General features: G+C 36.4%; 1 protein-coding gene across 7 annotated transcripts in view; it reads right to left on the minus strand.

Annotated features, from left to right (window-relative positions):
* Positions 1-25,520, minus strand: part of NTNG1 (netrin G1) — a 150,130-nt gene that overhangs the window by 8,253 nt on the left and 116,357 nt on the right. For 4 of the 7 annotated variants that reach the window (XM_042873798.1, XM_042873797.1, XM_042873795.1 and 1 more), the window contains one exon: positions 15,052-15,189. The exons of the other annotated variants lie outside the window; for them this stretch is intronic. In XM_042873798.1, the coding sequence (XP_042729732.1) occupies positions 15,052-15,189 (138 nt within the window). The remainder of the gene's footprint in view (positions 1-15,051; positions 15,190-25,520) is intronic. 7 annotated transcript variants of the gene reach the window in all.

Consider the following 25,520-nt stretch of genomic DNA (forward strand, 5'->3'; position numbering starts at 1 on the left):
TCACTCATATTCCCCTAAAAAAATTGTAGCTGTAGTGCCATTATTTCTATGTTCCTGGAGACAAATGAACACTCATAAACCATCTGTCTTCTTCCCTTATGGCTACTTGTTTAAGTCTGGATTTTGATATAGCGACTATCAATACACTGCTTAAGCATAATGACCCCTTGGATACAGAGGACACAGTGGTTATCAGAAGGCCCTGTTCACAGTTGGTGGTTGGATTTGGTTCCCCAAATATCTTAGGGCCCCTGCAGATTGTAACTTCCCTGGTTAGCCTGCAGACCTCCTGCCTGCAGGTTCCCTGCCATGCACCACTTCCTTGTCTGCATTTGACATCTGCTGTAATACAGTGCTACTGTGCAACAAGCATTGGAAGTGACTCCTATAAAAACTGAGTTGCTGTGAGCAATATCTGTCAGAAGCTTCACTGCGACTTCCACCCAATGGAAACATCAGTAATCTTAAATTACACTGTCATAAGTAGCAAAGATATTAAAATAGGATGCACATGTAACAATTAAAGGGAAAAGAAACTCTGAAGCAATTGATAGATACAAGATATTTCTGTATTATTTAATTGGGACTTTCAGCTATGTTAGGGTAACCATAAGTAAGGCTAAAACCAAGCTCTTACAATGAATTTGCATTTCTCTAGCATGTACTTTTCAAAACTGAAATTCTGCATAAGGTGCTAGGATAATACTCTGCTATGGAACACTGAAACATGAATGTGCAAAGTAAATGGCCTAGGATCTTTCAGCAGGTGAACTTTCAAAGTTTGTGAAGATTAGCTACAATGTAAAGGTATTTATATAGCTCCTGCAAAGTACCTGAAATCTGAGGTATAACATTTTCTTGTTAAAGCAATAATGCTGGGAATTTACACTGACAAATTGTGTTGAATGTGGATGAAAGTCTTCAGAGTGCTTTTGTTAAGCTGACTCTGGAGTGGGGATAAAAACATTGCCCCTGTAGGTCTCACAAAGCTCTTCAGAGAGACTAAAGAGTTACTGCTGCCAGTGAACAATAGAGAGGTTGATGCCAAGGGAAGTCAAATGGTTTGCCTACCCTAACAAAAGAAGGGTACAAATGCAGGTCCTGTGCATTCCTGTGCTGTTTACTGCACTGTACTGTCTTTTTAGATGTATGCAACAGCATATTTGATCACTGTTTCCAAGGGAATTTGGAGAGTCTCAGATTTAAAAACATTTACCAACTACAAAGTTAAAAAAGGAATATGCAATCTTATCTAGTTATAAGTGGCATGTGCAATTGAATAAAATGTTTAAATATTCTGACAACTAGAAATAATGATGTCATGTGTGTGCTTTCTTCTAATCCGACCAGTTAAATCTTTGGCTACTTCATGTTCATATATCAGAAAGAAACATTTGCAAAACTTTACTGTCTCTTTTGCTTTATCTTGGCTTTGATTTTATTTATATTGTTATCTCATTAAAATGAAATCAAGGAATGATCTTATGATCTCATGTCATAATTCCTTTCTGAAACACACTGGATGATAATATGCTGTCTTGGAAATGCGATTTTAATTGCTGTAGTGCTTTATTTTCCTACTCTTTTCACTGGAATATCTATGAGGTGATTCAATAAGCTAGCTTTTACCACTCAGCAAAAATGAGAACTAATAAGTTAATGCGTCAAATAATTAAAGCTATTAAGTACTTCGTGAGAGTTTTCACCAACAATATTTACTGCTACACACAGGCTAGCTCTAGGCATCAGTGTGCATTTATCTTCGCGACAGGGCAGCCATTAGTTGGGTAATAGATGGATCGCAGATGGAAAATAGATACTGGTCTTTCAGAATGATCCTTTTCAGGTGCACTAGTTTTGCTGCAATACGCTGCAGAGATGTAACCAACAGCATCAACTTAGCCAGTGTTTTAGTTAATTTAGTTATTATCACATAATTCAGCATAAATGTCCAAAAGACACTTGTACCAAAACACACTACAAAATTGCTGTCCTGGTTTAACTATACTGCCTCCTAACAAAGTTTCTAAGGCCATAACTATTGATTTGTCTTTCCAAAAGAGATGTTTTGGTAAGTCTGCAATTAGAATTCATGATATGTTATGGAAGATTGGCTGATTTGAAGATGGACAAACACACTGACCTACATATTTTACACAATAATATTATGCAGTTGTTACAATTAAGTTAATTAGAAGGTAACAGGATTGTAATAACATTTTATCAGCTATACAGTTAGTGTCAGAAAAGTTGTTCGTAATGTGATATGAACTAAGGATAGCATCTCTGAATATGAGTATTGATCATACTTTGACAAAATATTAAGAGAAATCAGATACAAAAAAAAATCCAGTTACAGGGCTCTTAAAAGAGCAAAACTGTTTCCTTCTGTACTCCACAGAGGGAAAGTTCTTGCATAACTTTTGATTTGCAAAGGTGCTAAAATTTAATTATTAGTGAAGACTGAAGTAACCTGAGACCCTCAAGGAATAGATAACTGCAAAATATTATTTCACTTAGAATTACTTGCTTTATTTTATTTACAGCTATTTTCTCCAATTTTCAGAAGATTGCCAAGTCATATTAGTGTTAAAAAATAAGACATCTACATTGATCTGGACAGAGGTTCAGTATGTTCCTCTATAATCAGTGTGTTATGTTTCTATAGATATGTCATATCAATACCTTCAACCTTCGTGATATGAAAAATGATAGCACTACTCAAAAAGTTTTCCACTTACATATGAGTCTTAACAGCCAAAACTGACTTTTTTCCTCACACTCTTTTAGAGCCCTGCAGGTAGTAATGTTACTAACTCATACACTCTCCTTCAGTTTAGATATGGAAGTGTCACACACAAAATGTTCAATTTTTATGAAAATGTATTTCTAAAAGGTTAATTATTTTTATTTTTAAAGTAACAGTATTTTTCTTTGAAGGATTCTTAGAGAAAATGAAAATAGAGTTCTGCTAAATAACTTTCAGATAAAAAGCTGCATTTCCTGACAAGGTTATCTTTTCCAGTCTACTCTTTCCTGTCCCCAGACATCTTCCCATGCAGAACCCAACCTTACAGAAGCTGGACATGCATAACTCCTATCATGTTTATCCTTCTCTTTCGGCAGCTTTGGCAGAGACTGCAATGGAAATCTGCCTTCCTCTGATCACTGATCTTCCCCAGGACTGCATATATTCCTTTGCACTCTCTCCTGCGTGAGGAACCTGTGTTTGCAGCATGCCTGTGTAAAGTGCTGGGTGGTAGATACATAGATACATGTGCATGGTGTTGGAAGACAAGAAAAGACTGTAATTCCAGGTAAGATGACTATTTTGTAGTACTATTCATGCTCTCTTCATGAGAGATCAAACACTGAGCTTCCTCCTGCTCTATAGATCCACATGGCAAGCCCAGGTAGCCATCATGTCACAGGCCAACCTCTGCACAGACAGACGGTCTTGGGCAGGATAGACTCCCACAGGGTTCCTTAACTCCTGAGGTTCCAAACATACAGTGAAATAAGAGCATGGAGGGAGTAAGAAATGCTCTTTGAGAGAACTTTTCCCAATTGGTAAGATGGCAGATCTGAGTGGGATGATGCCTTTCTGAAGTCTGCAAGAAAGCTACAGAATGAACATTTGCTAAGCTCAAAGAAAGATGAATGCTGAAGAGGAGAGGAACTGAACAGAGGGATTTGGGCCAAAGCCAGGATGGGTGGGAGAAGGTGCAGGAGGTACCCAACACATCTTAGCTGGCTTTGTGTTTTCTACCTGCAGTACACTTCAGGTCTTCTAATGCTGCAGAGCAGGCGTGGGCTGTAGTGTCGTTAAGTTGTCATTGTGCCACTGAATGAAAGATATAACCAAAGCACACTTCTCTAAGCAGCATTTGTGTGTTAAATCAGTGAGGGTTTTGCATGAACAAGCACAGCTCTCAGGTCATTGCGTAAAAATTATATATAGCAGTATATGGTTATATTTTGATAGGTGGTATAAATCTGGATCCAAATTTCCAAATCAGTGCAGAAGTTATGCTGTGCACACACAGCCTTTGTTTCATGTGCCTTCCCAATGTACCAAATGGCACGTGTGCGCACGTAATTTGAGTCATTTCAAAACACCTGGCTCTTCTTTTTTTGAGACATTTGCATTGTAATACAATTTTGTAATTTGTCTGTAAATATGTGTGGAATGAGATTTTTTTTTTCCTTATAACTGAAGTCTTGCAGAGAGCTGCAATTTGCTGTATAATGCCAGCACAATGGGGCTGATTTAAGGGTGTTATTTTTGCCCTCAATATAAATTTCCTTGCAATAATAGTCCCAGTTTAGATCTCATGTTGGGATTCTCCTGTTCTTGAAATCAGTAGGAAGTAAGCTGCTTTTTTGAACCTTGTGAGAGTAGCATGTTCTCCCTGGGCTCTACTCAGTGCTTATTGCCTCTCTGTCAAAATGCAGCTTCAGTTCTTAAAGAGTGTGGTAAAACTCTCTCTTCTTAGAAATGATATTCTAAACTCTTCAAAGTAGGAGTCCTATTTCAACATATTTTGACTTAAAAGGAAAATTCATTTTCCATTTAGAGTACATATAATATTCAGAGCTCAGTGATGAAGCATTCTCATTAACAGGACACAGTTGTGCTCTGTTGAGAATTGTCTACTATGGACATATATTTTGTGCTCAGAATACTGGAGATGTTTGTTGTTCCTGCATCAGTCAGTGTGTATGGGAGCTGAAAATGGCTAGTGCATATGGGTAAAAGCTGGGAGCTCTTTTGATTCTAATTCTTGTGCATTCCTGACCTATAGTTGCTCAGGTGCTAGTTAATATGAATGTAAATAACTTTTCAGGGGAAAGTTCATTCTGCAAAGACGTTATGACTAAGCTCCTTATAACCTAGCAGTTTTGAAGTGCAAGAATAGATTTTTGAGCCCATTGGAAAAGCTTTCAAATTTGACTGTTCAGCAATTCAGAGATGCTCACTATACAGTTCCACCGCTGACCTCCTAAGCTGGAACAGTATTTCTCTTTATCAGCAGACGTTTTTTTTGTAGTTTATTCTTTGTACTTATGGAAAATAAACAGGATCCATGTATGTCTACAGAGTACAAAAGATTTTCAAACTTACTGCCTTAAGTTTAGTGAGGAAATATTGTGTGTAAATTGATCTACAAAAAGAAGTACAAATCAAAATGTTGTCTCTAGGTTCAGCCAATGGCGTCCACATAATTGTCAATATGTAGCTCTGCAGTTCTATCTGAACAAAAGGCAGTTATTAGAAGAGTAGAAGAAAATAGCATATGAAGAAGTACTTGTCCAAGCTGTAGTTATAAAAAGCTGCAAAGTAGTTTTGGGCATAATGCTTTAATCATCATGTGCTCCAGCAGTGTACTGTAATAAGAGATGTTAATGAATGTGTTCCCTTTATAATTCACCAAGCTGACAGAGGTCCTACAGACATTAATTATCAACATCTGAGTTACGATCAAACTCTTCTCTCTTCTCTGTAGAAAACTTCCACTACTGTCACATCTCTTTCTTCTTACCTGATCATCACAGTAAAACTTTTATTAAAGACTTAATTATTCTCCTTAGAATAGCCAAGATAATTACAACAGGCTTGACTTGGCTCCCATTAAAAGTTTATGTTAGTGATTTTGCTGCTGGATATAGTCCAACACGAGGGAAGAGCCATTCATAATCAGCAAGATTATCTCAAAATTGCACAGTGATGAATTAAAATTACAGGAACAACACCATTAATATTGTACTGAATATCACAATACTTGTGTTTGGGCTTTCATTCCCCTCTAAATACATTTTGGCTGAGTCCTGCAAAACTTTATTTACTTTCATTGTTCTTATATGAGGAGCAGTCAAAGTTCTGGCTAAAAACGTGGACTGGCACTTGTGATTTTGTTTCTCATTTTATCATTCTCATGTTTGTTGATGAAATATTTACTTATAAGCTTAAATATGGGGTGAATCTGAAGTCACTGTAAGGGTTAGTACATGAACAATGGTGAGGATTATGTAGGTAGGACACTTATCAGCAAGAAAGAAGCCAAAGGAGCACCATGCCTGCAGATGATTTGGTGAGCCAGTCATGTTATAGATGCACAGTGAATATCAAAACAAAAAAAATTATCAATAGATTTATTTACAAACAGTAAAGAAGAACTCTGAAATTATAATAAAATGAAGGAAAAAAGAAAAGAGCATCAACTCAAGGATATTAACTTCAAGAACATGTTAAGGCACCAAGGCAGGCCATAAATGAATTAGGGCAATGTATTAAAGTCATAAAATCAGTAATAAATTTGTTTTTGGAAATAGATCAGAAGCATAAGCTTTCCTGTAAGTCTGTAGGACAAACGGATGATGTATCAGGTATGGATGTGGAAAAAAACCTATCAAGTATTTAGTACGTGGAAGAGCTTCAGGAGGTTACCATGTCACTGCTTCTCCTGATGGGGGCATACTCTGAAGGCATTTCAAGGTCTGCACAAACCATTCTTAAAAATTTGAGAACACTGTTGTATCAGGTCACAGGAAGCAAATAATATTGATCCAAGGATTTTGAAAAAAAGCAGAAACAATTTTCTGTTACCTGTGATTTTACAAATTTAATTGTCGGGACAGACTTTATTTGCTATTAGAAGCAGCTTTAGCAGATGAGATTTTTCTAAAGAGCTCCAAAGAGATTAAGAAGAACTACAGACTTCAGCAGGAAGTGATTTGATAGGAACTGTAAGGAAGAACAGAATTAGCAAATAAATGAACAAGTATGATAAGCAAGGATGAACTTTCTAATTTGTGTGTGTGTGTAGAGGGGAATAAAAGGAAATAATGGCATGGAAACTTAGTTGAAGATTTTCTGAAGGAATTGGTAAGCAGCATGTGGACACATGATCAAGTTGATAACATCAATCTCCAAAAGCATTTCATGAGATCCTTCAGCAGTGTTTTTCAGATAAACATAAAGATATCATGAAATAAGTGTCAATTTTTACAAGCGTCATTAATGATGGAATAAATAATGGGAAATAGGATAGGAATGAAAGTCAGTTATTACAATTGAAAAGAGTCTACCACTCAGACCTGCAAGATTTGTGTCAGAAATTAAACATGCAGAACTGTGCTAGAAAAGTGAATGAAGAGTAATGTAATAAAGTTTGCTCATATTATAAAAGTGTTGTGCTGTAAAGATTTTCAAAAGTATCTCTAAGCCACTGGGTGATTATAGAGTAACATCACAGGTGAATTTCAGTTATGACAAGTAATGCCTAGCAAAAACCTCCACCCATATAGCTACTTGACTTTTACCATTTAGGAAAGACCTTTAAAGTAGTTCTGGGTAATTTACTGACAATTTTGACTTAATGCTCTGCATCAGAGGCAAATAAAATCTTGGTTTTCTTTTTTAGTTTGGGAAAAAAAGATGGAACAGAAAACACTATACTGTCACCATATGGTGCACCAATCCCTAATACTACATGAGATACTGACAAGGTATATGGTATTAATAGAAGAAGTAGAGTCATCTGATTGTAGATATAGACAGTTAGTTACTGGTAAAGGGAGGATTAAATGGATAAGGATTACTTAGTTTATGAAAGCAAAGATATATTGAAGGAAAATACAGTAGACATCTATAAAATCTTGAATATTATGGAAAAGATGAACTGGAAATGATTATTCATTTATTATTACATCTCTTCTGCCCAAGAACTAGGAAAAACCAAATGGAATTGTCAGCCAGTTGAAGAATTGTTGTATTTGTTATTGTTCTTAACAAGTGACTAGACAAATCAGTGGACCAAAGGCTCATCAAGACCAAGTATGAAGGTATTCATGAATTCTTTGGCTAAGAAAGTCCCTATATTGCTTCTTCCTAGAGTTCGGATGCCCAAGCTAATGAAATACCACTCAACACTACCGTCAGGTACACAGTACTGGGGTAAATTGATCCCTGGTTGCAGACTTTCTTAGGCTTCTACCTAAGGGTCGACAGGCCTGGAAATGTGAAGACAATCGCAAGCCATGCAGGTTTTGAAGTCCAGCTTTACTGCAGGCTAGGTAAGATGCTCAGAAGTGGAAATTAAGAAATACAGGGAAAAAAAATAGTTCTGTTAAGCATTTTAATTAGGAGCTCAGATCTTGAAAGGCCTTGATTATTTCCAGAAATTCATTGCTGAAGTACAACATATTGATACTAAGTAAAAAAAATCCTTTGGCTCAACTGAATTCCTTTAAAATGTTGTCTGAGATGTTTCACACCTCTATAGATTATTCATAACAGATACTGTCAACGAATAAGGAAATCCAAAATTTTTGGAAGTACCTCAGATAGTAGCGGTACATCTTTAAAAAGCTTTGAGTCATCAGCTATATACAGATAGACTGAACATTGGTATACCTGCTTCAGTGGTACCCATTTATTAATGCATAATATTAACAGCCTTTATTTTAATTTTTAATTTTACTTGCACTGGGGGAGGCTAGCTTCTGTTAGGGAAGACAGTCAGCACCTTACAAGTTCACACCTATCAACTAAACTTTGATTTTCACATTGCCATCAGCATGAACAGAAAGATCTCTGGGGAGAGATATATTTGCCAACATGTAAATGAAGTTAAAGCCCTAAATACTGAAGCTTTAATTATCAGCATGTTCTGGTGTCAGCACTGCCGTCAGTTGTATTGATGGCATGGCAGGAAGTGTTGACTGTCTTTAATTGCTTTGGGTCAGTAGTTTTTAACTCCAGGTAAGTAGGATGGAAATTATTTAACTTGCTCCTAAAATGATCCTTTTAAGGACTCTTTATAAAAATGTCCCATCTGAGTGTGTCTGTGGTGGAATAGATCTTTTTATTTCTGTCCACATAAAAACATACTGAGCAGGCAAATTATAGTTATGGCCACTGAGCAGGCTTATAAGGAAAACAGGACAGATTTTCAGAGGAAAAGACCTGCTCATCACTGTTCAAAAGAATACTTAATAATTCATAAAAATTAACTGTTTTATAAGTTTTCCCTTCAACATGTTTCCAAATGTGAATAGATTAAACAGTAATTGCTATCAAGCTTTATGTTCTATTTCATGTGCCTAATAAAAGTTTATCTTACGGATCTTTGTATATTTTTGATCTATTCCTTACAGACTGCAATACACTGTATTAAAATATTTATCATTGTGCTATCAAATATTAACGATTTTAAAATCATCTGACTAAAGAAAACAAATAATGCTACTTGTTTAACTTTTTATGAATTTCCTAGTATTTTGTTATTCAGAATGCTCCTTTTGACATAGTGCCAAAAATACTGCAGTACCTGGAAACTTTATTCCCTCTTTTCAAATTGCCCTGTTTTGAAATGTGCTCTACTCCATTCCATTGCTATTGTTCATTTTGTTCCTGCATGTAGAATAATATCATTTTTTCTGTCTGTAAGAAGTTCCTATGTCATTTCAACACAAGAGTATTGTTCTGTACGCTCGGTGGTGGCTTTCTTTTTTCTTTTTCTATTTTTGGAGTGCAGGGTGGAGAGAAAATAGAACAGTTGTTTTTTTATTTTTTATTTTTTTTTTAGGATGTCTCCCAGTTATCCACTTGCTTCTTCATCTGAAACTGTGTGGCTTTATCTGGTACAAATACCAATAACTGTCATGTGACTGATCTCATGATAGAGAGGAGAATGCTGCTGTGGGGCAGCCCATTGCAGCCCAGCCTCCAGGGTTCTTCCCTCCCAGCACAGGATGCTGCTCTCCCTGGCTGCCTCTGCTTCTCCAGTGCAGCAGAAAATACTTGTTTGCTTAGTATCCTGCTGGTTTAGCTCTAAAATGGTTCACTGACAGTCCAACAAGTGACTGAGATATTTCTAGGGATGTGGGATTAAAATTGGGAGCAGTGGGATTGCAGCACCTGTCATTAGAAGGGTTTGGACAGCTCTGGAACAGTTGATACCTGGGCAAGATCAAGAGAACTTCTTTGCACCAATCCAATCCTTTACTTTGCAGGGGAAAAAAGTTTCTAATAAAAGTCAAACATACAAATGTTGATGCTCAATTTCTGTTCACTTCAGTGAATGCAAATCTGATCACTTTGTTATCAGAGATCTTGAGCCAAAGAGCTGCAGTGTATTAAGAGCCTCATGCTTCTTTGCAAGATGCTAACTTATGTGAACTAGCCCTGTGCTATTCCTCCTTCTGTTTGTTTTATGACTCATTATTTTCTCGAGCTGCCCCCCACACAGGTGTTACCTAACTCACAATCCTTATTCTATTCACAGAGGCTTTCCTTCCAGCACACAGGTGCTTTTGATAATGTCTTCGAGCACATACAAATGTCTCTCTAACCTATTTCTTTTTGCAGGTTACTCCATTTTCATGATGTTTGACAGATTTTAATGAGGCAGTACTAAGAGCAGTCTGAGACTTGATTCCAACTGGCCATATTATGGTAACTATGTGAATCTGTGTAATACTATATATAGAAAGCATCTTATGTTTTCATTTTCTCTCTGCTCCTCATAGAGGAAAGATGGTTCATTTCATCCTTTTTGTAAAATGCAAAGTTTGTGTTCTGGTTTTGTTTTTTTTTGGTGTCAAAATACCCTCTCTGCAGAGAGATGAGCCTTCTGTTTCTCCTTTAAATCCAACATCTCATTAAAAAGTAATAACCTTCCATAATAATCATACTTTGTTAGTAAGAAATTGTCTATGTATTGCTATATCTGCATGGCTGTTTTGTGGGCCGTGTATCTTGGAATTACTGTGTTAATAAACATATTCACATTGTCTTTTCTCAGCTCTAAAAGACCCAGGATTTCAGCACGTGTAGTAAGCCAGCATGCTTCCACTGAGGTTAATGGAATCAGCGTTTTTGAATCATCTGAGAATCAGGTCTGATAACAATGTAATTTTGTTTGTAATTTTGCCTTACTTGTTATTACACCTATAAGTCATACTTTGCCTTGAGTTGAAGCTGTGGGATTCTGGATTGGTTTAAGGAGAATTATTCTGCATTTAAATTTAGAGTAGTTTGAAGCAGACTGTTTCTTTGACATCCAAATCCCTATACACACACAATTTCTTCATTCTGCATAACAGTCATGTAAAATAGATATTGTGAAAGCAGTATTTTGTGTATAAAGAAACAAGGAAAAAATGTTCCTTGGGGATGGCATTGTTCAGAACTTGGTACCTGTCAGTCAATTCTCTCTGTGTTTTATTTCCCTTTGGCTCTGAAGAGGCAGTGCACTTGCTAGCACCAGTCCTGGCACTAAAACTAGAACTAGAAGTTTGTGCAGCACCTGTGCTGAGGGGAAATCCTGCTATATCCTGGCAAGATAAAAGCATTACAACTGCCACTGGTAGAAGGATGTAATAAGATAGATTGGATTGTCTTACAGGCACACAGACAAAGGTGAAATGGAAAACAGGGCTTTCCAGTTCTGAATTTGTCATAGTTCCCCATGCAGAATGTCAATGTATAGATATAGAAGGGCTAGCAGATATATCCGCATACAGATAAGTATAAAAACTTGCTAACTTTCAAGAGGAGAGACCATTACATTTATATATTTAATCAGTCTGGAAAGAAGAATGTGATGTATTTTAAGAAAATAATGGTAACGCATCTTTTATTGTCAAATACTGAAACACAAACTTCCAAAAGCCAATGTTAATATAATTCACAGGATCACAACTTCTGGTTGGATTTCTTTTGAAATTCAATTTGCATGATGATTTTGATCAAATGCCTGGGGTTCTCACATTTGTATCATGTGATAAAATGTAGACAAAAAATATATATTTAACTTATTTGAGAAATCAAATGCATACTGTAACAGAATATGAATTATCTAGCAGGCTGCAGAGTGATAAAAGGTCAGTACAGATACAAGCACTGAGCACAGTTTGAGCTTTTAAGATAAGAATGTAATTGTAATCTTCTCCTTGCCTTAATAAAAAATATTTGAAATAGGAAAAAAAATAAAAGGGTAAAATAAAAGCAACTATTCAGAGATCAATGTAAGGCATCTGGCTGAAAACTGAAGCAAGACATTTTAAAACAATTGTCAATAAATACACTGAATTTAATTTCTGGGTGCAAGCTATGCTTGATAACTCCAAAATCCCTCTTTGCTCATTAATCATATGAAGGAAGATAGTGAATAATATCATCTTTTTCTCCATGGGAAGGTCATGTCTTAGGCAAATTAGAGTTCTGTTGCCAAGTTGGGATTGCCAGAAGAGAAACTTTTTCTTTGTTGGATTGGATAAATACACAGCTGGCTTTGGAATCAGTTGTAGTGAGATTGAAATTAAAAGGTACATTTTCAAACACTCTTATATGAACACAACAGAATTTAGATGCCTGACATGACATGGAGGAGAAATATGACATATGCAATATTATGAACCTGCATGCTTAGAAAATCAAAATGGTCCGGCATGGTATTTTCCCTTCATCTGTTTTTTAGTCTTGGTCAGTTCTGTGCAAATTATTCTACGTTTTGTTATGGATTCCTCTTATCACTAGGAACCGGTCACTTTGGCCCAAAACAACTGTCATTGCTGGTTACATTTCTTTCTAGCTTTAGAGCTTTTTTTTGTTCTGTTTCTACATTGCTTTCTAAAGGAAATGACTTAATTGCTATAAGACAGAAAAATTAAATATGGCTATCCTGTTTCCAATGTTTCTGAGATTCTAAAATTCTCTTCTGAATTCATTCTCCTCACTTAGATCTCTGTATGTGTGCAGGTGAGAAAACCATTGGAGGTATGTGGAAGAGTGGTGGAGGGCTGAGCCCTGGCTGCTTCCCCTACACTTTGCCTGCAGCGTGGATGGGTCCAGAGGTAGACACGGAGGCACAGCTGCACCTCTGCCTTTTTTTTTACTGAGGGCACAAACCAATCCCTGGCTGACTGCTGTGTCTGTGCAGCATAAACCCTGAACTCAGTAAGATAACAGTTGTTATCACGGTGCTTTTTATCTGGGAGGCAATGTCTTAAATTGCATCTGACCTCTGTATGCACAGAGAAGCAAGTGATGAGAGCTCTACCTAGATCCTCAAAGGTTTTAGATGAAATCAGTAAGAGTGCAGTACCTAAACGAATACTTCTGAGGATAATAGCTTCTGTGTCTTTCATCCATGTGTTGTACAAGGGAGACTCTGAACAGTAATTTATCAGATGATGTATTGTGAGCCTTAGAACACAACAGGATTTTCAGCACTCTTTTTCCCAAATAGGTTCACTAATGCTGGATACTAAGCCATTTCATTTACTACCACCATCATTAGAATAATTAAACTAGCTGCGATATAGATTTAACTTTATTTGTGGGTAAAGCTTCTGACTGTCCTAGGTCATTGAAGTTTAGCAACAAAGCTCCATACAAATAGATTTTTGTAATAGTACCAATAGGCTACATATGACAAAAAGTAAACAAACTCATATTGGTGCACTGTGTGTGTATCCATCTTAGCATATTTATATTTCTGTGCAGTGCAAGCTCAAGGTAAACCCATATGACCATGTGCTACAAGTCCAGACAAATAGTTCTTTTGTGCTCTGTTAAGGCAGAAGAATGAGCTATTATTTTTTCTGTATATTAGGACCCACTTGTTTGCCAGCAAGTTGTTCAGATTTCAATGGGAAGAAAACCAAGCTAAAATTGCCACACTGCAAAATTAAATGAATTGGAATTCTGTTCCTCCATGAAAAGACTTGAAACGAGATTTAAATTTTGTGTCTGTTCCATAAAATTAACCACTGCATCTGGTTTTTCTTCTGAACTTGTTCAGATAAGTTGATGAAACTTGGGGGTTATGTGACAGAAACACAATCAGATGGAGATTTGTTCAGAAAATTACAATGCAGAGAGGGACACTTAATTGGTTCTGTCAGCAAAACAGAAAAGCACTAGCTTGCATTTCCAGAAACTGTCTAAAACTTTTACAAATAGTCTGACTCAGGTAAAATCAGGCTAATTATATGTTGGGCTCAAAAAATACTCATTAGAAGAACATTATTGGGGTTATAATGTCCAAAACATAAAGACAGGAAACAGTGTGATTAATAAGCAATTGGTTTGGCAGCCTATTTTATCTATTGCCATATTAATTATGTGACTGTACAACACAGTACACAGACCTTCAGCTCTATTCATTATCTTAGCTACTCAATATCTTATTTAAACCCACAGAGTGAACACAAGTATTTGCTATGCTTTATTCAAATTATATTGCAAAGAATCATAATGATTTTCTTGTGAAAAGGTGAAAAAAAATCATGAGAGGTCTCTAGAGTTTCTGGAAGTGAGTGTTCAAAACAGTTATAACAAAAGAAACTGACAATGAAAGCCTAATCCAGTGTGTACTGATTGGATATTTCCACTCATATGTTTACAAGACCTGTTAATGAGAAAAGTATCTAAATATCCAAGGAACTGCTGAAACAGCACCTGCAGCTAACAATGTTTACACCAAATTTCAGCTATTATTTTTAAGGACATTTTTTTCAATTCTATTTTAATATTATTGTTAAATTTTGTGTAGTTTTCACTAATTATAACATATAATAAGCCAGCACTTTGCAGTTGTATTGCTCTGAGGCTTAGTTCTAAGGTGTGAAAGTATGATTAAGTTAATCCAAGAGATTGAAGTTTAGTAGGAAAAAAAATGAACACGCAGAGAAATTACCTTTTGTCTTTTAGGAAGAATTTAAAAGTTGGATTTAATATGCTGATATGTTAGTACACAAAACGTTTTTCACAGATAGCAAGACACACACATTTATATATTTCAGTGGGAACTCTTGCAAGAATTAGCAAGAGCAAGGACACTGAAAGTGTACTAAAATTAACGGATGGCACAGCCAATCTATTGTCCTCATCTGGGAGTCTCCAGAAAGGCTCAGGCAGTATGACATTCTGGCAGCCTGCAGAGGTTTTGCTCATTTTCTGCTCTTAAGTAGCTGCACATGATAGCACACAGACGCAGAGGCAGCAAAGTTGCAGAAGAGGGGCAACTCTGAGTTACTTACGTTGACAGCCCAAGCTGTGCCAGATATATCCCGGCAGACATTTATCACATTTAGGCCCTGATGCTCCCTCCTTACACTCACAAAATCCTCTGTCATTACAGCGATCATGGACTGAACCAAAAGGGTTACAATAACAGTCTGCAGAAACAAGACAACACACACACACTGGATTCAGGTCTACATGAAGTGATAATTCATTTAATACCATAGAGGCTGCATTTCCAATGTTACAGGTAAAGGAAGACTGTCTATGAATAATATCAGGAGTAGTGACTATAATTACTGTAGTCCATATATTTGTTTGCAAATGTCATTTCAGGAAGAGGCATTTTATGATATGAAGAGAAAAAGGTAAGCAGGAAGATGTGAAGGCAAAAGCTATCTGTTCTTTGAGGGTGATTGTAACAGACTGGTAGGAATGTTTTTGACAATTTAACAAATGTTAGGAAAGCTTTACATATCAATGTGCCATTAGGGCAAAATGTTTCACATCATTAAAATGGGCTTGTCTATATATTACTCAATGGTTTTAGAAATGCTGAATGGCTTTAGAAGGCTATATAAATGCACTTTAGTTATTTCCAAGATAGTCTTCCTTTATTGTTTGGAGTAGTATAATAATTTTTGTGGATATTTGTCATTAAATTGATGAGGCTGTATTTATCAGTGACATTAATAAACCTTTTACATTTTTCACAATGATAAGCAGAGGTGAGAAGGAATGTAATGCAAAACTTATCAGAACTTGCTTTATGTTGCTGTTTTCATTTCTCTCATCTCCCAGTGGGCAGATGGAAGATGCAATGAGGCTCTTTCTCTGCTGTATATTTTCCACACGTGTACTGACCTAATTAAAGTAAGACTAGGGCAACCTATTTCCTCCCACAACAGTTACTGTAGGGGGATATATCTTCTTCAACCACAGCCCTTTTCTTTATTGTGATTAGAATATGAGAATTCAGCTTTCAGCTAGCTATGCGAAGAAGATGTTAGCTAGCAGTGCTCATTTTTTGGCATTCTCATTCTTCAGTTTTTTTTCTTCAAGTGGTCTTATCTTAATTTTTATGTAGACCCATGTAGACCCAGAGTAACTCCTCCCTTACCCAAGACTGCAGACACACTTGAATTTTGGCAAATCTCTGCTGCTGTTGAAAGCAAAAGAAATACAAATTGATTCTTGAATCTGAGCGACCTGCAGGAATCTGGCTTTGTGTGCCTGTGAATCACTGCTGCTTTGACTACTTTTGGCAATTTTTCCCCAGTATTAGGTTAAAATTGAGTGAAATTGAAAATGACAAAATGTAGTTGAACTGGGAAGGAAAATATTAAAAAATACAATGGAAAATCTGTGTCAGGAAAAAAAAAACAAACCAACAAAACCACCCAACAATATTAGCAGAAAGACATTTGTCATCTGTTGTGTCAGTGTCTAATAGCCATAAATTGCAGATGACGCTTTTAACATTTGGCATGCTGAGGAAGAGAAGTTACCTTTGGCAGTTGGATATCCACAATAATTGTGGATAGCTAGCAATGTTCATTAATGAAGCTGAATGCTGTAATGCCAAAAATATTGTGCAAGACAGCATAATTATGCTGTGATGGGTGCCACTTGAAAAGCTGGCAATCCTGATGTTAATCAGATGTACAAAATATTTATGTAAATAGACATAGAATGGAGTTACATACTGAATGCAGTAAAGTCACATTTGTTTAAGGTGTTAATAGAAAACCTTGAAGGACAAAAGGCTTGGAATTACATTAGAAACAGAGGACCCAGTTCTTACAAATTAAAAATAACTTAGTTGAACAAATCAGATCTACAGCGATTAAAAAGAAGTATTTTTGAAAGAAATGTGTGGCCAATGCTATAGATAAATAGTTTTCAGTTGGCTGCAGAACAAGAAACTGACACTGAGTCAGTGAAAGCTTTTCTACTGAATTATCATATGAAAATGTTAGAAGTATTGGGTCCATATTGTGCTCTGCCACAAAGAAAACTTTAAGTCGAGCCATTTTTGTAAAAGTGCTAGATCAAATCAGAGAACAGACCTGGGAACCTTCAGAAACTCAGCTGCGTCTTTTCCAGTACACAGTTGGCACAAGTGTCTAACCTAGAAAGGTCAACAGAACACCCAAGCTCATTGTCCAACACTATATGACATGCTGTACAGTGTTTCCCATCACCTGCCAAATACCTAAGGCATTAAAAAAATCAAATTCCAGTGTGCCAAAGAAAGACAGTGGGTATCATTATGACCTTGCAGCAATAGGTCGTTAAGTAACATTTCCAGATCCTCTTAGAAAGAGCATATGCCAGGCTGCAGGATAGGAAAAAAACCTATCTTCTGCTAATCCAGCTGGGTAGGTATTTTCTTCCTGACCTCAATTTGGTGACTATAAAGGATGGGAAGATAACAGTAGTAGTCATCTTTTCACTGAGATGCACTATATTAATATAATTCTGCCAATAAGTTTAAAAAAAAAACATAGGCAAAATGAGCTGAAGCTTACAGGCTTGCTGCTATCATTCTGGATTGACAGTGGCTACAGAGCAACCTTTAAAGCATTGATCACTGGAATTTATTAAGTTTTCACAGATATTAACTGGGACCTAAGACTAGGTGACCACATGGTCGGATCTTATAGGTAAGACAATAATCACTATTTCAGTATTTACGTTATAAAAGCAAAGGAAATGATGTATTACTCTGGGTCCACTTGGAGGTTTCAACACTTTTCATGCTTACCAGTGTGTGTGTTCACTGAAACAGAATTATTAGGCCAATTCTGCTAAATTGCACTACAAGCATGCCCAGTGAATTATTTTTGATATTAAAATAGCATGACTTATTTAGAAATTGGGTTGTCCACTGAAGGTAATTTGGAATTCAGCCGATAAACATTCGACACTTCATTTTAGGAAATAAAATTTATTTTACTTCTAAAAAATTTAGAGCATAATGAAATAAGATTTAAGCCCACTGTATGCTATGTTGCATTTGCTTTATACTAAAAAAAAAAAAAAAATCCATCAAAAGACAACAACAAAAACCCCTCTCAGTATTTAAATGCTTTTTAATGCTTCTGGTTTTAAAATTGAAACACTTTCATCGTTTAGATAGCATTGACTAAGATTCACATTATCCATGTACTTACCATATATATATCAAAACTATATAAGTAGTTTTGATAAATCAGAGCCAAACCCCTGCTAGCTGCCAATAAGCTATCTAAATATGTTTGAATTTTCTGTATATGTAGTTGAAGAGGAAAGAGTTAAACTGGAAAAATTAGACTTTTTATGGGAATAAGATTTGTAGTCTTTGAAATTCTGATTATTAGAATGTTAATGTAATGTTCTAATCATACTTAAAATTCAAAACACTGCTCTCAGAGAAGAAATGAGCGTTTCCAATAGAGCAAGACTCCATGTGTATGATGCAGCAGGATGGTGAATCCATTCTCTCTCTGCAATGAAAATACGCCCCACATTTTGCAGGATTAAATCTTAGCAGCCCCGCATCAGGAAAGAACTTGTTTTCTCTCTCTTTTTTTTTTAATTTCTTTCTCAAAATGTTCTTTGGTATCCTTTGCATTCCACTGGTTTCATGCCAGCAATAGTATGAAAGTGCTGCGCTGGTGAATAAGCTGAGAAACAAGGATTTTTATGCATTATGATCATATGATTCTCAAAGCTGCCCTAGACCAATAAGAATATTGTTATTTAAACAAATTACATAATATGTAGCAAAACTGTGTTGATCCTGTAGTCATCTCACATGGGAGCCCATGAGAATTTTGCTTGCTTTAAGGTAGGACCTAAATGGACCTAATTCTGCTTTTCCTTAGTGTCTGGACCACTCTGAAATGCACAGTACTAAGACATTCTAAATATATTACTTGCAAATTAATTAATTACAAACCTACTTATTTTTTACCCTGGGATTATTAACTTCCTGGTCTTAGGGATATAGCTACAGTTGCTAACTTAGCACTTCAAGTGTATATGGGAAAACAATTTATTGCATGATCTGATGAAAAATCCCGGAGTATCACGCTTATTAGGCCTATTTAGATAGCTAAAATTATATAGCCCTGATGTCATATCGATGCTGTCCCTCATTTACATCAAACAAATATGAAGGACAGTGCTTTTTACTGATAACATTTGATTGCGTTAACATCCTCAGCACAGTCATATAAGAAATCATGACTTGCCTACTAAAGTTTATATTAGCTCAGACTAATTAATGTCAGAAGAGATCATGCATTTTCTGAATGTGTTGCCAAGCAAAGTTAAAAGAAGGGAATGTGAAATGCAGTGTGTGGATGAATCCAGGTGTTCATCACAAAATAAAATGTAAATCTGACAAGCTGTAGACTGAAACAAATAATAGCAACCTAAAAAATGTCTGGATTGAATCTCAGGAATGGATTATAAAGAATATTAAAATGTAACTTATTCACTTGTAGCCAAGTTGGTATGAAAATCTTTTTTTTTTTTTTTTTTTTTTTTTTCCCTCTCTTTCTTTCTGTTTTCCTTCTTGGAAAATAGAAAGAAAAACTAATTACAATGGAAATTCAGGAAATGTTATTCTGATGCTCGTGTCTATAAGCAACACTATATAATGAAATTGTAAATCTGTTGTTTGAATAATGCCTTTTGTGGAGATGTGTTCACTACTAGATGGTGTATGAAGCCAATAGCGAAACTTTTATTGACTGTTCTTGGTCTTCAACTGCTGTCCTATCACTTTCTATGCACTGACTTGAGGTGATAAGAGAACAACGCGTATCCTTCTTGTGTGATATTTTTTGTACTATACAATTTCTTATTTTGTTCGGACATTTGCTTTAATTCTGCATTTTGGATAGTTACATGAGATATTAGGTTTAAAGCCCTGCTTTTGTCTTGGTTTCCCATATTTGAATTGACATTATGTCAAACTGGTCTGACAAATTCTAATCACACAGGCATAATTTCAGTTTCTTCTCAAAAGAGAGAGGAGTTAGCAGCCCTGTTCCTGTGAATAGAATCTGGAGCTACGTGTTCTTTTAAAATTTAAGTTAATAAAAGATGAAGAAGAGATGGCTCTGGGGAGACCTCACTGTGGCCTTTGAATACTTGAGGAGAGTGTGTAAATAGGAGAGGGAGCAACTGTTTATATGGATGGATAGTGATAGGACAAGGGGGAATGATTTTAAACCAAGACTGGGAAGATTTAGGTTAGATATTAGGAGGAAGTTTTTCTTTCAGGAGGTGATGATGCACTGGAACAGATTGCCCGGAGATGTTTAGGATGCCCCATCCTTGGAGGCATTCAAAGCCAAGCTGGATGTGGCTGTGGGCAGCCTGGTCTGGTGGTTGGCGACACTGCCCATGATAGGGTGGTTGAAACTAGATGATCTTTGAGTTCTTTTTCAACCCAGGCCATTCTGTGATATTCTATGAAAAGGGGTTAACAAGCACCAACCCCCGTCTTCTATTCATGTACCTGGCAAATTCTGTAGGTCTTCTGCAAGTGTTCATGAATGTACTAATAATTTCGAAAGTTAGACTAGGAACAGGGATTTATGACCCAAAAGCTTCCATTTTCACACATGTACAGCTCCCTGCTGCAGGCCAACACAGTCAGCTTCTTGGGGCTTCCTGGGAGAGTCTTCCCAGGGCCATTAATCAAGGGATTTCATCATCATGTACAGATCCAAAATACTTCCTTGGGGCTACAGTGACAACTAAAGCAACAGATGGAAAGTCTTCACAGATGTTCTTATCCATTGAAAAAGCTCATTCTGGCTCAACTAGCAATTAAGCAGCAGCAGTCCCTAGCAGCTGCCAGTAGCTGAAAAGGCACAGAAGAAAAGCCACAGTTACCCCAGGACTGACCTATGCACACATTTTCATCGTCCAGCTCTGCAGAAGCATTTCTGAAGTAGCCCAGCCTGCATAACTCACAGTGCTGACCTCTAGTGTTGTGCTTACAGCTCACGCAAATGACCGTATTGAGCAGCTCGATGTAACTGCACCGGTTGGAGTGCCCGAAGCATTCACAGTCTTTCAAGGAAGAACAGAAATGTATACAGAATGTATACAGCAGCAGAGTAATAGCACATTACATGCTCAGTAAAAATGAACTATGAGAAGAAGTATGAATGAATGGCACATACATGTTAATCAATGTAACATGGACAACAGCAGATGTTTATCTGCAATGAAAGTGAGGTTTGTTTCAGGCAGGTTAGCGTGACTGACCATAGCATGACGTCAAAGGCTGGTTGCTATTGGCAGACCTGATGGAACTGAAGCATTTGCAGTTGTAAACCTTTCAGGAGTACTGGAGGCTCAGTTTCTGCTGATAGAAATGCATGTCCTTTTTGCGTATTTGAGATGAATATAAATCGAGACACAGGAAAATCTTTCTCATGTTAAAAATATTGCATACAGAGCACAGAATTGCCAAACTTCAGCATGTTTTAATCTATAATGGTAGATTAAAAAAAAAAAAGCTTTGTTCTGACATAAATGGTAAGCATTCAAAACTAGTACTGAATTCAGCTCAGTGTAACTGGTCGGCACCTTGGGAAGGAACTGTTTTACTTCAAGAACAAACAAATCTCGAGTTTGACAATTTTGGTAAGAACCTCCTCAAACAAGTGAAACAGGAGAAAAAAAAAAAAAAAAAAAAAAAGGAAGTATTACTTAAGAGCAATTTCTGGCACATTTCTAAGGTAAGTATTAACGCAGTTTTAGTTCAGACATGAGGAACAATTAGTCCAGGAAAGAGCTTGAAAACTCTCAAATGTGTACTGAATAGAAAGCATGCTTATTGCAGCCATCTGAATTGCAGCTGGCATGACAGCCTCTTTTGAAAAAAAAAAAAAGAACAATCAGCAAACCTATGCTACGTACAGAATGCTACTGCCTCAGTATTTAATCACAACTAATATATGTTTTTCATATTCAGAAAAATAGAAATTAGGAAAGTATCAATATCACTATACAAGGCACAGCTGCGATGTGTGTGGAAAGCTTTTGTATGTCTGATTGCTTAGCTCTGAGTCTGAACTCAGAATAAATGCAGAAAAGGTTATTAGGATGATCAGAGAAGTAGAGAGCCTATTTAAAAAGTGAAGAGTATGATAATTTGGCTTGTTTACTCTAGGAAATTGAAGCCAGGATATTGCCAGGCTATAAATACAACAAGAAGATGGTCTTCTATCATCATAAGTGAGTATCTTTGCTAACGGACAACGCTGCTGCAAAACCAAAGGCATATTAACTGTCCATTGGGACACTTCAGATGTAATCCAGAAGATAGTATCTAGCTGTTAGGAAACTGAGGTTCTCGAACACCCTCCCAAATTGTAGCAACACCACTGATGCTTTGGAGTTACAACTCCAAAGTTTATTGAATTAGTAAAAGAGATTATGGTATGTTTCTTTGCAATAATGGAGCACTAGATGCAGTGATGTGGAAGTACTTTGAGGGCTTGAAGTTAACCTATAATTAGACACTTATAGCAGAGGATGTAAAATGTTAATTTCTGATATATGTGGCAGGGGCCAGGTCTCTGTGACTTTTTTAAGGTGCACTGCTGATTGTGCTGGGCACATAATGAGCCCATAAGTTGGTGTAGTGTGCCTGAAACAGTGTGTGCACCTGTTTATATGTTTGTTAAGTAATTGCTGTACCAGTCCATGTTTATGAGTATGTTATGCACGCAATATGCATATACTTCTTCTGCTGTTCGTCTGATCTAGCAGCCTGTAAATGGATTGTATATTTTCTTTTACCTACAGCATTTAGTGTAACATATATATCCATCTTTAGAACTGCCTTTCTGCTGCCAGGAAACATTATTTCAATTTACATATATATATTCAGTTAATATATGCACATTCCTGTTTTCTTTGATGTAATGCTGGTGAAGTAATGCTCACAGTTCATGTTAGCCTGATAATTTTGATCCCTGTAACTGCTGTACAGTAAAAGCTTTGGTGTACTTGATTCAATACACTACCAGTAGACATAGTCTGTCATATTCCATGATTCTATGGTTCTTTGATAATGGAGTGGGGAGGAAAAGTGTTAATGTTTCTCTTTTGTAACTAGTCAGTGAGATTCAGCATCTCAGGCAGCTGTCCAGCTGCATTTCTCCCCTAGTTTAACTGTCTTACCTGAGTGAAAACTGCCCTTGAGGGGTAAAGGCAGCAGATCTAAAAGTGGAAACTAGTGCTATCAAACAAAAAAAAATTGTTACAATGCTAAGTTTTAGTGTGCTGAATTTCTAAAATAAGAAAGATTGTTTCGGGATAAGCAATCTGATCATTTTGAATCTCAGATGAAGAAGCAATTCTGTAATTTCTGCTTTGACATAGCACCTGTCTTCTGCCCCCATTGCACAACTTGTTTTGGTGACAAGATACTGTGCTGATCTGTTTGTCAGTCTTATGGCTAAACATATATCACTCTGCAGGTGAATTCAGAGGAAACAGTAACAGGCAGCAAAATAATGTTGCAGTTATGTTACAAAAATATGCAGACTATAAGTAAGTGACAGTAAATCAGACTATGCTACCTCATCTTTTGTTTTTAAAATAGTAGAGAGAATGTTTTGTGAATGAATAACTGCACTATTTCCACTCTGAAATTGATATGACCTTCAGAAATACTATTATAGCAGATAATTGGCTATTACAAAAACACACACAAAAAATTGCTGCACATAAAATAATTCACTGCTACAGCAAAGCTTTCTCCAATTTATGATCTTGACTACAGAAGAAACTAATGATTTTGAAAGGCTCAGTTTGATGTACAAATGTACTCTTAAACAGGCTCTGAAGGCCAACTCAAGTTCTGATGCAGTTTGTCAATTTTTAGGGTAAGTAATTAGACCAACTCTTGATTTTATTGCTGTCTACAACTTCTTCGTGGGAGAGTGGAGAGAGAGGTGCTGATTTCTTCTCTCTGATGACCTGTGATATGGTGGAATGGTTCAAAAATCACCAGGGGAAGTTCAGATTGGATATTAAGAAAAAGTTTTTCACTTTTAAGAAAGGGTTAGGCAGTGGAACAAGTATCCCCTGAGAAGTGGGCCCCAAGCTTATTGGTATTCAGGAAATATTTTGACAGCTTTCTTAGATAAATGGTTTAAGTCTTAGGTTGCCCTGCGTATACTCAGGGGAACTCTGATTCTTGTGGTTCCCTTTCAACACAGGTGATTCTATAATTCTAGTAAGTACTGTTGGTCTTAACACTCTTAAATGCCAGATGATAACCAATTTTTTGCTCTTGTTCCATTTTGCTAATACATTCAAATGAAGTTATTTTGCCTGTTGGTATTGGCCTGGTCAGTGAACGAACCATTTATACATTTTTACAGGCTTATATATATGTTGAAAACAAAACAAAGAAACAACAACAACAACAACCAAAAAAAAAAAAAAAAAAAAAAAACCCACACAAAAACCCCAAGAAACTGTGCCACAGGTTTGCATGTTATAAAAAATTACTCTGTCATAACAAGTAGAATTGCATTCAGCATCATGGCACCTGCTTACCTAATACCTGTTAATGCTGTGTGGCCCTTATAGCTTATCATGTAATTCACCCCTACCAGTGCACAAAGAACAGAAAGTACAACTTAAGGTTTTTAAGCATACCTCGCTGGTTAGCAGCCCAATAATTTTCACGTGTTTGCAAAGCCACGCAATTGCTGAAAGAGGTGGATGAAAAGTACTAAAATCAGGCTGAAAATGGTTTAACAAGATTGAAATGCCCTGAGCTTACAGCAAAATGCTGCTTTCAATTCCTAACACTATGTCAGAAAAGGCACGGATAAACTAGAGGCAGTTTAAAGCTGAGTAACAGTAAGGAGTAAATGAATTGGAAAGTGAAACCTCAAAGGAGAGGTAACGCTAGTTAGGTATGTTTAGTGTGAAGGAAAAAGGGAAAATAGAAAGCCATGTTAGATTTGATTATTATCTTTGGATGATTCAGGAATTGTCAAATTCTTTTCCAACTCACAGAAGATCTGACTGCACGAGCCTTTAAAGATGATTTTCTGTTGTGACAACCCTGATCCTATTGCATAAAGCATAAAATTAAATATTGAAGATACTCATGTAAAGGTTGAATATGTCTTTCTATAAATTGAATACTCTGTTGCCTCCCCTCTGTTGTAATGCTACACATTTACATCTTCGAGATGATGTACTGTTCTGCTATCAGTCAGGATTGGGTTCAGCTCAAGCTTCAGCTGGGACCAGTAAAACATGAAACGTCATCACATGAAACAGTGGTAGACACACATGGAAGGGAAGCACAGTTTTAAAACTGAAACTGATAATGCATGAGACAGCAATCAGTGTCATTTTCTAATTAAAACCACAGAAAGTATTTCAAGAAAAGTACATTCAGAAATCATTAAATTCTTTTTTTTTTTTTTTTTTTTTTTTTTTT

The sequence above is a fragment of the Lagopus leucura genome, unplaced genomic scaffold, assembly GCF_019238085.1.
Source record: "Lagopus leucura isolate 7727_CA_CO unplaced genomic scaffold, USGS_WTPT01 Super-Scaffold_100009, whole genome shotgun sequence".
Lineage (NCBI taxonomy): Eukaryota > Metazoa > Chordata > Aves > Galliformes > Phasianidae > Lagopus > Lagopus leucura.